The sequence below is a fragment of the Salarias fasciatus genome, chromosome 20, assembly GCF_902148845.1.
Source record: "Salarias fasciatus chromosome 20, fSalaFa1.1, whole genome shotgun sequence".
Lineage (NCBI taxonomy): Eukaryota > Metazoa > Chordata > Actinopteri > Blenniiformes > Blenniidae > Salarias > Salarias fasciatus.
In genome coordinates this window covers 11222483-11235686 of record NC_043764.1, presented here as the reverse complement: position 1 = coordinate 11235686, position 13204 = coordinate 11222483, and the positions used below count along the sequence as shown (strand labels likewise).

At 42.2% G+C, this 13204-nt stretch overlaps 1 protein-coding gene across 3 annotated transcripts in view; it reads right to left on the bottom strand.

Moving 5' to 3' along the window:
• The window catches only part of plxna2 (plexin A2), a 226627-nt gene that overhangs the window by 88003 nt on the left and 125420 nt on the right, over nucleotides 1–13204 (bottom strand). For all 3 annotated transcript variants that reach the window (XM_030118346.1, XM_030118347.1, XM_030118348.1), the window contains exons 13-17: nucleotides 12804–12955; nucleotides 7528–7645; nucleotides 5664–5800; nucleotides 3774–3941; nucleotides 2496–2589 (exon numbers count right to left, since the gene is read on the bottom strand). In XM_030118346.1, coding sequence (XP_029974206.1) covers nucleotides 2496–2589; nucleotides 3774–3941; nucleotides 5664–5800; nucleotides 7528–7645; nucleotides 12804–12955 — 669 coding nt within the window. The remainder of the gene's footprint in view (nucleotides 1–2495; nucleotides 2590–3773; nucleotides 3942–5663; nucleotides 5801–7527; nucleotides 7646–12803; nucleotides 12956–13204) is intronic.

The following is a 13204-nucleotide window of genomic DNA, read 5'->3' as shown; positions in this document are numbered from 1 at the left end:
CATTCTGATCAGACAGCGTGATTGCTTTAAGTGATAGATACACTCATTGCTATCAGGAGCAGCGGCTGCAAATGCATCTGATGTGCCGAGACCGACGCTCGGTCCAGGCATCTTAAGTGTGGCAAATGTGGCGGATAAAGCTTTTTTCTGGGACAGGGAAATGTTCCAGAGATGGAAAATAACCCATTTAGCTTTAATCAAGATCACGATAAATGTTTCAATTGTGAATCCTGTGACAGATACAGAGCATTTCACAAAGAAAATTGTCTTTTTTCGTCTTCTTTTCTCCCAGTTTCTTTGTAAATCTATGCAGGTGACACAAGGGAGGGAGTGAAGAGAAGCAATTTAGTGGGAGACAGGTGATCATTTGAAGCCTCGCTGATAGACAGCAGTTCTTATTGCTATAGGCTGCCATGCTGTTTGCCTTCCTCTTGTGACAAAAAGGCAAACGGATAGAGGGGGCAAGGGTGAGATGAAGGATGGGTAATTGTAACCTTAGCATTTAATAGAAATTCATTCTTCGCGACTGTCACGGCAATCAAGATGGAAAGAGTCTTCTTTTGCAAGGCTCCAGGTAAAGAGTATAAAACCGGGCTGGCTGGAAATAGACAATTCTCTTTCAAAGCTTGAGAAGCTGAAAAATCAGACGACACGGCACCCACATACCAGCCAAATCCTATTTCACCAGGCCTCTCGTTCTCTCATTCGTCATTTTCCCCCCCTTCTCTTCTTTGAACGTAAAGCTGAGCAGATATGTATTTTATTTGTAATTACTACTTTTATAACTCACTATGGTCTTTTACGGAAAACGCGCTCTCGCATGGGGAAACACAGCAGCACGAAATCCCCCCGGCGCAGCCATGTTTTTTTTTTCGTTAGAGAAACATTCACTGAGCAAGACAGACACTTAAGGCCAATTTTAGATTACTACTGTCAGGGACAGGAAGTTGGAAAGGCCGAGAGGGAGGAGGCATGTTGGGACAAATCTGTGTTCTAATTCTGCATGTGAGTTGTGACTTCCAGTATGGTTTTGCGTGTGTTTGCACGGACGTGTAGTAGCCTATTCTATAAAAGATGCATCACATTTAGGTGAATGAATGTATGCAGTCAGTGGAATGTGTGAGATTGATTCTAGCACGTGCCGTCCCACATGATTCTCCATTTTTAGTGCTCTTGCGAAGACGTGTCTTTTTCTTTAGGTATTTTCCCATAAGGTTTTGCCTCGGTGGATCGTCTCCTTCCAGTACTCGGTGTTTCCTGTAGCCTCCTTCCTCACACCAGTCACCTGTACGTCTTCCCTCCTTGCTTCCAAGAAAGCTCTTCACTTCCTCTTCTCATCTCCACCCAGTCCACAAAGCCTGCACCGTCTCTTTAATCTCTTTTACATTTTCCACTGCTTTGTAGGGTTAAGTCCTGTTTCTGTGCTCCCTCTGCTCCTTGCATCTTCACTGTTAAACAATCCTCCTTCCCATCCAGACACATGTTCTCTGTTCTACTCCTACTTGCATCCGTTCCTCTTTTTTCCAAACCATTTTTCCTCAACCTGTAACTATGTTTCCACAGCTTGAGATAAACCCTTTTATGTGTATGTGCAGTTGATGTACGAACTCTGCCATGTGAGTGTGGCCTGCACTGAATGAGCACCGAGATTCAAGATGCTGTGTTTGTTTAACTAGATACAACAATACTGGGCACTCTGCAGTTTCTTTACTTAATTTAATTTCTATCCTCCTCACTCTTTATCCTTCATACTCCCTTGTAGTCCATTTGTCTGCCTACCCCACCTTAGCCCAGACCATGGAGAGGAAATCCCATCCTCTTAATTAAACAAGGACCCCCAGGACAGGGGCTCAAATGTAATTTGTAACGATTTCCTGCAGCCAAGACTTTGATTATACAAGGGCCCTTTATGCTGACCAAAGACTTCTGAATGCAGTTAATCTTCCATTGAAAGCCATTAGGAGTCTCCTTGCCCCCGATCATGCACACCTCCAACAATCTCCCCACTGACCCACTGAAAACTCCGCCTCAACTTCAGCAGTCCTCTGGCTGGCTCCATTAGTGCAGAATTGTGTGCATTTAGTTTGGAAATCTCTTCTTACCTCAAACAAGTGAAAATGTTGTTCAGCAGTCGGGGGACTTGTGTAAGTAAAATGCAGACTTGGGATTTGGGATGTGAGGAAAATTTAGAGTAAACTCTTCATTAAATGCAACATGCAGCTCACTCTCTGTGCAAGCTGTATTTTGCACATGCTCATTGGCTGAGAGAAGTGGGTTCAAGAAGAAGTCAGAGAAGCATACAGAGCTGGAGGGGCTGTTAGGAAATACCACTTTCTTCCCAGGCAAAACATCACTTAGCTTGCTTGTATAGCAGCGTTACGAGCGCCAAACTGCACCTTGTGTACAATATTCTCCCAATATGTAGAGTAGAAGCTGTACTTAGGATTTTCTTGGGCACAGACATAGCGCTTGTTTAATCGGATGGTGCTTCTTACATTGACAGACTCTCGGCCGGCGTATTTCACTCGAATCCTGGGCTCCTGAACCACATCCAGATTGGTTCCTGTGACCATCAGAGGGGTGTGACCACTGAAAAAAAACAAAGAAACATTTTATTTGATTAGTTTAAGTGATCAGTGTCTTTGGTGATATGCTTCTATCTTGTCTGACAAGTGAAAAGACAAAGGCAGCTCTTAACTAAACATTCCAACTCTAATGAACGTCTTAAAAATATCCACGATCAATCTGACCTCATTCTTCTTTCAAGAATCATTTTTGGAAGTAACAGCCTACATAGAGTTGAATGATTAAGGATTCTTATCAAAATTTTCAAGATACAGTCAACTGTTGGAGATTTAGGAAGACTAAAGCTAAAGCATATTAAAATGCAAAAAGAAATCATGAGCCTCAGAAAAACTGATAATAATGAGCTCATGCACAAAGCACAAAGGCAACAAAAGAAATGGAGAGAATGCTACAACCGGCTAGCGTCTTTGATTATGTTTGGTGCAGCATGAATGAAAATCTTGGATTTGCTCAGGAAGTTGTGTGCATCCTCCTACATTATGTTAACCTATCTGTAACGCTATAGAGAGCAAGTCATTTTAAAACAACTAAATCAGCTCCACAAAGTCTGAGCAGCTCAATAAATGACATGCCTGGTGATACATACACTGACCGCTTACTGCTCTATGCTCGTTATCTGCCTCTTTCTCTCGGCAGTACGTGTGTCCAAAGACGCAAAGCAAATGAAAATGACATGAAGTCTTGTCCTTTCCATGTCCCCCTTCATTTCTTCCCTTTGTGCCATGGTGCTTCTGCTGCAGTGCACCATCCACGCTTTCCCTAAGCTCATGCCATCTGCTGTGGACTCACACCTCTGATAGCACATTGTTCCAGTAAGCCGCTATTTCATCCTCATCCCTTTCCTCTTTTTAATTAGAAGTACATACTGTATGTGTATCTATCTGCCAACAACATTCAACAGATGGATCAACACTGCATTCGATAGGAGGATCTGGGTCTCAATAGTGCCCATTCTGTCCAATCTGCGAGCTGTAGCTGTTCTATCAGATCCAGACTAATTAGAAGAGAACCAAACTGTAATTGAAAGTGCAATATTGATTCATGCCCGCTTATTGTTCCTGCCCCGGACTGACTGGCTCCAAAGCTTTTGGGGGGGGGAGAATCTCTGCCTGAGTGTCACAAGCTGAGCATGTGGCTGGAGAAGCTACGTGCACCGTCTTTGTTCTGTACATTCTGTCTGGGTTTACCTCGCGATGCTCCAGTCGGGTTCGATGCGTTGGACGGTTGGATCCTCTATGTATTCAAAGGTGAGGCTCTCCCTGATTTGGGCGCGATCCACGCTGACGCTGATCTGAACCGGGCCGACCCCGGAGAGAGAAGGGGCGGAGTAGCACACGATCTCCGTCATGGTTCGTCTGCAACAGAAGGAATACAAACAGTAAAGGTTAGCAGGAGACGGATCTCACTTATATCAAGCATTATGCGATTTTAGCAGTCTCAACATGTTTCACACGATCGGTTACGCTCGCCGATTTCCATACAATTATTCACAGACCGCTATGTAAAGCGGTTGTATACCACAAGGGCAACCTGGAGTTGAGCGTCTTGCCCAAGGACACTCTGACACATGTTCAGAGCATGTTTTGGCAGTTTGAAGAGTTCTCAGAGAAACTGCCAAAGTTGGAACTGGAAGATAACTGGCTTTAATGATTTATTTATTAAATGAAAAAAGGCATGTTTTAGAAAATCAAACTAAAAATGCCCTTTCAAATCCCAGATGGTTTTATTTTCATTAACTAATCAGCTCCTGTAATATCTGAACAATTAAATAGAATTTTACATGAGCAGAAACACCTCCTACAGCAACAGAATACATTATACTATTTGTTCTACAACTCCTGTTTAGTAATTATCCGACTCGAAACACAGCTTAAAGACAGGTGCGTCAAAACTAACACACCTGCAGCACCGCCGCCATTTGTATGTGCTCAAACAGCATGCTTTGTCTCCCTCTACAAGACTCCATGACCTGCCGGCACACCTCCTGAATTTTTCCCAATTCATTAGCAGGGGGGGAGCGTGTAGTTAGATACCTCCCACCCAGACTTTTTCCTCCTCTAATGCCAGGAATACGGCGAGAAGCACAAACCAGTAATTAGCCTCATATCTCATTAATGTTGGCTTGACTCCACAACCTTACAATATTACAGTACGACTACTGTGGCAGGGCTTAAAATAGGTGCCTCCAGGAGTGGAAAGCAAAAAAGAGGGCATGTGGGAGCAACCGAGAGATGGAGGGAAGGATGAGCGGAGAGAGATGGAAGCAAACAGCGATAGCGAGCGAATGAAAATCAGGGGGGGGTTCGAGCAGATAACGAGATTGATGGAAAGAGAATGGCAAGGATGGGACTAGATGGAAAAGAAGAAAGGTTTTTCTTGAAGCTATTATTACAAGGTTTAATGTAGTAGGTCATCAAAACCTTATTAAGATTTACAGAAGTTTCTGACAGAGCGAGGAAGAGCGGTTTTCCCTTGAGGGAGTTCTCAATAACATCAAGGGGAAAAAATACGCGAAAGTCATAAAATGTAGCAGCATGTTTAATGGGAATAAGTCACATATTTTGCCCGCTGCACGCCACATTGATAATATTTTCTGACAGTGATGCACACAGAAGCGCCAAAGAAAATAAAGAAACTGACTGAAACCATTGCTGTGCCATCACTGTGTATTAAAGGATTAAATGGAAATGTTGCTAAAATGCAAAAAACAAAAGAAAACAAAATGAAAAAAAAAAAATGTTTGATACACAAAGATAGCAGGGAAAGTTGAAGCATAACAGAAAACAAGAATGGAATATGAGATGTCTCTGATGATTTTGAGGCATTGAGAGTGGGTGAATTTTACTTCCTAATATCAGCCTCATGCTGTAACGTAGAAACTGCAAACTGTGAAATTCAAATGTGTCTTTCATTTGCACTGCAGTGAATACGAACAACTCATGTTTCCAGCCCATTGCATTTGTGAATAATCTGTGTGAGGCAGGCGCCTGATCGTGCTGTGTGTTTCGGCAAATTAAACATTTTGTGCCTCTAACAGCACATCGGCAGTATAAACGGGCGCGGGAGGAAAATCTCACCCGAAGAACTCGCACGTCTGGTTTCCAAACTGAACGTTGACACTGCTGCCCGCGCCAAGGTTTTCTCCCATGATGGTTACTTTGGTGCCTCCAGACTCTGGACCTCTGCTGGGTGACAGGCCCGTGACTGTTGGAGTCTGAAATCGCAGACAGATGCAGAGCGACAGAGAGAGAGAGGTTAAGAAACATAGTGATCGCAATTTGGAACAGGGAGAAAGGACAATGCAAGAGATCGACGGGACTTCACAAATTGATATTGTCTACAGTAAACATTGATGCACTTCTGCAGTGGAGCTTGAAAACTCTACGTATTATTGCATGTCTTTGGCAAATTACAGCTATTCATACGGCGGCGGAGTGCACTGCCAGTGGTTAAAACAAAAAAAAGAAGAAGAAGAAGAAAAAAACCAGGAGCTCCGAGAGTCCCTAAGAGAGCCTTCCACCGCTCACTGCTAGGTTGTGTCTGAGTGAAGCATTTTAAAGATAGCCTGAAAATAACTAGTGTTTACAGCAGCAGTCGGCTAGGTTGCGGTCATGCAGGCAGATGGAGAAATATCCAAGTAGACAGCCCATCATACAGTGGAACACACACGTAATAGTGCACAAACACACACACACAGGAACCCAGGGTAATCGCACAAAGCCTTCTGCACAAACAAAAAACAACAATTTAGGAACAACTACATGCACACTGTCATCTACATTGCCCCTGTGCCTGCACGGCCACTTAAGTAGTGTGTTTTTTTTTTCGAGGAAAAAAACTGACAAACACTGCTGTGATTCTCCATTTAGGTGGTTTGCAATGCTGGAGAATTTCAAGTGGTGCCAGTCCTAGGCTCTCTGAAGTAATCTCCAAGGAGTTGTACTGCATGTCTGCCTGGGTAGAAGCCGTATCACTGGCAAGAAAAAAAAAAAAAAAACCCCAAGGATGCGCCACGGAGCCAAAATACCACACTGACAGCAGCGTGCGACTTCCAGGATGCAGGGTGAAGCAAGTAAAACGAAAGCAGCAGTAATTACTGACTGCTGTTAATTGTTAAGGGAGCACTAATTGTGAAGGTGCGACAATGTGCAAATGAGAAAGTTAGCTGTGCAGGTTGGGTATCCGGGAGATGACAGTGACGAGGAAATGTGTACGTAAACGTGTGAGGATGGGGAATAGTTAATTATTAACTCCGCTACCGCGAGCTGTTTGTTCATTCATTGTTCTTCCACTACCGCTCTCCCTTCACACCTCACAGTTACATTTGATCGACTATTTTTATCCTCTTACTTCTCAATTTTAACGATACAAACGAAAAAATGCTGCGAGAATACTTGTGAAAAATGTGTTATTTTTATGCCACCAACTGAATTATGCTGGAATAGGGCATCTAAACTCACCTGTTAAGCGAAAACAAAAACATTGATTCCAAACGCCACAAACCAAGATATACGCTATTAAGTGAATTTACTATGTAAGGTAATTTTATGTCACCTTTGCGGTAATGGAAAATAACAACAAACCTCATCTGCAAGCAGAGACCTGCAGAGATCCTTAATGAGGATTTGCAGAAAACACTGCGGTGTCAACGGTGAAATGTTACATCTAAAATAAAAACTAAGCACGCACAGAGCCGCTTAATTAAACTGCTTTTATGTATGGCAAGTCCCACATCATCATCTGCCTGTGGAACAAAAACAATTAATTTGCAAAAACAAATTACTTTTTCGCAAAACTGTATATTTACTCTGTTACGCAGCTCTTTGTTTTGGCTCATGTCAATGACAACACGCACACTTTAAAAAAAGGTTAACTATCAGATATGTGAAAACAATGTGGTGTGTGTGTGTTTTTTTTTTTTTTTTTTTTGTGCTGTCGTACCACGAAGGAGTAGTGTTGTGTGGAACGAGCCCTCAGTTCAGGTCTGCACTCTCCGACGCACAGCTGGACCGGGCCGGGCCGGCTCTCTGCCGGAGCGGGGTCCATCTCACACACGATCCTGCAGAAACACACACACGACGCTGTTAGGGACGATACAGAGAATTCACACAGTTCACAGCAAGAATAGCTGCCACTTTCTCATTTCAGACTGTTTTTGTGCTGCGGAAGGAAACAGGAAGTAAACGTTTACTTCCTGTTTCCTTCCACAGCACAAAAACAGTCTGAAATATATTGTTGAATTGAAATGTAATAAAAATGTGTCTGAATGCTTCAGCAAAGTTTTGAAGAAGTAATCAGAATGCAAGTCAGCTAGATATTGATTCATCTTCCACTCATTTCCTTACAGGACACTTCTAGACACCGTCCTCCCGGTGCTAACAGTCTTTGAGCGAGACCAATGCTCCTCCTCCTCCTCCTCCTCCTCCTCCTCGTCCTCCTCCTCCTCCTCCTCCTCCTCCTCCTCCCCTGCCACTCTCCGGCATGCCTCGCCCAGGTGTCGTAAATTTTCCACCATCAACCAGCGCCGGTGCCGTGCCAGTGCGGCAGCTCTAATGTAAATCACGCGGCAGGATCAATACAGCTCCATCATACCGTGTGATCAGGTGTCGCCCAGCACCGCGGGCGACTAGATCAAATGACATAATAAAATGAGAGCGTCTTATTGATCGCCGGTGCCAGGGTGTAATAAAATACAAGGAGCAATCAAGGTGTGGAAAGAGAGATGGAGTAAGTGGGGAGGCAGACGGAGGGAGCAGGTAGGAGTCGGGCCTGACGAAGCAGAGCAGACATATTGTTTCTCCACTGAGCATCTGGATTAAAACAAATGGCTCTTAGCACAGCGACATCTGAAAGAATCCTTAGTTCGAGTTTAAGGTGAAACTGCACGTGTGATTTGCTACATCTAGAAACGTTTGTATTATCATTGCGTCTGTTTATAGAGCGTTTAAAAAGGAGGTGAAATCCCATCTCAGAGCGAACGTGGAGGTGATCCAGTTTTCTGCTGATCCTTCTCATGTAAACAAATGCTCCTGTTTGCCCATGATGCCACTTGCGTTGTTATTCTTAGTCGATCGCCATCCAAACGCACACAAACTCAAAGCACAGTCTATTTGCATAGCTGTGCAATTTTAAAACAGTTCATGTAGGATCTTTGTAAATCAGGCCCGAGGTTGAGTGAAGCAGTAGGGAAGATGGACGAATCACGAACCTGCTTCTCTACTGTATCATTTTTAAGTGAAACTGCATTGTATTGAAAAATGCTCGGCTTCTTGCTACTCCACCCCAACTGGATATTCTTCATGAAAAAAAAAAAAAAGAAAAAAAAAAGTCTTCTCTTCCCATAAAACCGGAGGCTTACTTTTAAACTTCAATTTCTACTAATGAGGACTCTTTTTGGCCACTCCAAAAAATGCTGGTGAATCGCATCAACCCTCAAAAAATATACTTTATGAGTGCTGAAAAACACAAAAGTTGAGACTTTTTCTTCAAAGCAAGAGTGGCTTTCACAAACTCCTCTGAAGTAGAAACATAAAAGACACATAAATATGTATGCTCTTTTTTCCCTCTTTTTTGGTCCAGAGCAGTCCATCATAGGAAGCCTGGTGACTGAATTAAGACTCAAAACAAACAGCAGCAGCCAGATAAGGGCATGCGCACGAGGAACCGATATGACCCCCAGGCGCCAAAATAAAGTCCAGTCCTGAACATCATCGCAGAGACTCCCTCTCCTTCAAAGTTAGACTAAAGAGTTCATAGGTTAGTTTTTTTTTTTTTTTTTTTGCTCAGTCATTTTTTTCTTCTTGTATGCCACATAAATGAATTCCCTAGCCTGTCCCCAAATGGATTAAAGTGCTGTCAGATCAGTGTGCTGCTGACAAATTGTCCCCTACAGCCAAGTAGCACATAGTGAATTTTAATTACAACTGGCCAGTAATGGGCTCCAGTAAGCATTGTATGTCATGCACGCTGCACAAGGAGCTGTTATATCTTGAAACATGCACATATAATAATCAAAAGAACTGTAACGATGTTGCACAAGTGTGTGCGTGTGTGTGTGTGTGTGATATGTGTAACATACTTATTTTTACCAGCAGAGACTGAAAGCATGCGCGTTCCAGTAATGGTGCAGTGCTTAGCTGTTCCCTTTCCGAGGGCAGAAATAGGCCAAGGAAAGAATTAGGGTTAAAGGCTCCTCTGAGAGCCATGACTGCGATACCCTCTATGTGTGTGTGTGTGTGTGTGTGTGTGTGTGTGTGTGTGTGCATGTGTGTGTTCTTTCGATGTATGTCAGCGCCGTTTCAGTTCATGCCATACATTCGAAACTTTCAATTCATTTGACGATTTTCTAACCGACTTAAAGTCAGCCGACAGTTTTATACCGCAGAGAGCAGACGGTTTTACACTGAAGGCCTATTTATTTCTGCAAATGTGTCTTTTTTTAGACACCGTCTGAAGGATAATCAAGACTTTCCAAAGACAAAACTATAAGAGCAAGGTGTGATGTATAATAAAGGAAGATGGATCACTGTTTTCACCAACGGCACCAGAATGGAAACAGACAAAAGAGCAGTGATAAGCTTAATTTAATTAATTAAAACACAGATTTGCAAATTGATTTTCATTTCATATTTTAGTTGAAAAAGCTGTGTTGTTAAATTTCACATGCCAGATTCTAGTAAATGTTTCTGTTGCCAAACCGACTTTAAAATACAGGAACTCTGCAAGTCAAGCAGATTTTATTTCTTGCTGTGAAGGAAATTGTGTTTGATGTGTGTTAATACATAATTCTCTGGTTTCTTTTATGTGGTGTTTGTTAACTACGTGCTGTTGACCATTCTTTCTCTTGTAGCCTATGTACTCTGTGTTGAAATATGAAATGTATGAAGAGACAAGAAATGTACCTTTCTTTCTCTTTCTGTCCCCTCACCCCGACCGGAATAGCAGAAAGCTGCCACCTCTGAGCCTGGCTCTGCAAAGGTTTCTTCCTCTTAAATGGGGGTTTTTCCTCTCCACACTCGCTTATGCTTGCTCATGTGGATCTGTTGGATTTTTTTCTGTAAAAGTGTCTAGAAATGACTATGTTGTAATTGGCTCTTTATAAATAAAGCTGAACTGGATTGAATTGAACAGAGTAAACTTCACACTTTATGCACAAGAGGACATGGCTTTGCTTTACTTAAACTGTAAAATTCATTTGTTTTGTGTTTTGTTTGGTGTGTTTGTGAAGGAACTTACTGAGGTATAGATTGCCAAAGGGAAAATGTGTTTTGACCACGTGTTGTGGGTTTTTTTTAAAATTAGGTTTTGAGTTAAGTTATTGTTTCATTACCATACACACATACTATTTATTTAATTGCATTACCTAATGTGAACACTGCTGCTAAGCTGCCATTCCTTTTTTGTTTTTAACATGTCGGAATGATAATAAATTGAAATTTTTATCTTACATTGAATACTTTTATTCATTGTAGTAAATTGCTGGAATGTTTGAAAAAAAAAAGTGATAGATGCACAACAAACATGCTATGTTGATAGTCTGTTCTGTTGTACTGGCGAACAGTGCCGTTTACGGATGTAGACTAGAGAGTTGTTAAAGCAGGAAAAGTAAACAAGTGAATAAAAATCAACTCACAAAATATGGAGGGATTCATTAATTCACTGAATCCGTATTATCGGTTCATGGGTCAATTTCTATGTGAAGTTATTTTTCATCATGTATATTTCATCAACATCTTTTTTTTTTTTTTTTTTTTACTCTAATATTTATAGAGACATGTGACCAGGATGGTGGCTACAATGAGCAACGCTGCCCTACATCGTATATATTTTATCAATTTTTGATTAGTTTTTTTAATTGCTACAGTTTCTGTGGTCCGATTGTTTATCATGCGGTCGCAGCATAATGAGTAAGCATAACGACGGCCCTCAGCAGAGCGTCCTAAGACACTATAATAGGATTAGTCGCCTTTTCTTTTCATATCAAAGAGCATTTCCTGCACCAGCGAAGCCCAAAGGCAATATAACCTAATCCTAATCCAAACACGTTCATTTATATTTAGGGTACATTAAAGCGGTTTGTGTACATTCCTGTCTGTCTCGTGTGAGGCCCGCATCACCAGGGGAGGTTAAACAACCATAAGGCGCCGCGTTTCCCAGTCCACACGCGTCTGTGTACCTAGCCAAGGGGGAGATGGGCGAGCTGTGAATCACGGGCCACGTTTCATTAGTTCAGGGTGAACGGGACGGGCTTCACCGTGATGCACACACAGCATGGAACAATTAAGGAGGCAAACACAAGTAAACACACACAGCTGTTATGGGATTGGTGTTGACTGGATGAGCTGCGGAGAAGGAGAGAGAGCTGGGCGAGCGAGCTGCAGAGGGAGGAGAGTGGTGGGAGGACCACACTGTCTGGGGGTCTGCGGGAGGACACTTTTTGCTAAAATATATAAGTTGTTAAGGGTTTGTTGTTACGTCATTAGTAACTTAGGGGCTGAATGCAGTGTACTGAAGTGATGAAGAAGACACTCGGTACACGCTTATTCAGTCATGTTTCTATTATGGAACTACAATAATCGGTATGGCATCGATCACAAAATGTAATAAATTATCATAAAAAAATGTGAGTAGAATCAATTAAAATTGAAGTTTTTGCTGTAAAATTAGACTTTTCTTCCAACATATATATTTGTAGCAAACACGTATATACATGCTGACTGTCTGCTTCTGGGAGATTTATAATGAAAATTTATAAATGTGTCAAGGGCAACTTTAAATTGTAGTTATTTGCTGATATATCTGTTACTACAAAAACAACGAGGGCAAAGCAAAATTTTATGTTTCTGAGAATGGTTTGCAAATGATTGTTTCATCAATGCATTTTCTACAGTTGAATCGTGCAATTATTTCTTGTGGAATTATTTATCTCATTATTCAATAGAACACACTTTTCAGCTCTTCTAGCAGGACAGCTGGCTGGAAAATTGTGCTGTTTACAAACTGGGATAATTGGCTGAATAATGAATTATTATGCTACATTGTGAACAAAATATGGCAAACCTATTCCCCAGCTGCTTCCTGTAAACTTGAAGGAAGAAAAAAGCATCTATTAAAATCAACACTAATTGATTTTGTGTAATTTTTCATCTGCAAAATGACCAATAGCAGCACTGTTGAGACAATACGGCTCACGCTTTCCCTGTGTGTGTGTCACTTACTGTTCTGCGATGATATAGCCGTCCTCCGCCGGCGTGCACGTCACCCCGGCCACCTCCACATTGCCCACCATGTCAGAGAAAGCCAGACCCAGATTTGTGCCGTAGATGGTCACTCGTGTTCCTCCCTCTGGGGGTCCAGCCACCGGGGTCACCTGCAGAGTTTCAAGAGTCAAAGTCAGGACGAAAACTTTACACTTCTGTGTTTCTTTTAACGTTCCTGTTGGATAGGAACTTAGAAGCGAGCACAGGTTTGTGTGGACGCTCAAGGGTAAATATGCTCTTTCAGTCCAGGTGGTTGTAAAAGCAATTAAAAGCACTCCTCGCTCCTACGCCCTCGGAAAGTCGGAACATGGCATGAGTCATTGTGCCAAGAGCATGTTCTAAATCATAACAGTAGCTTT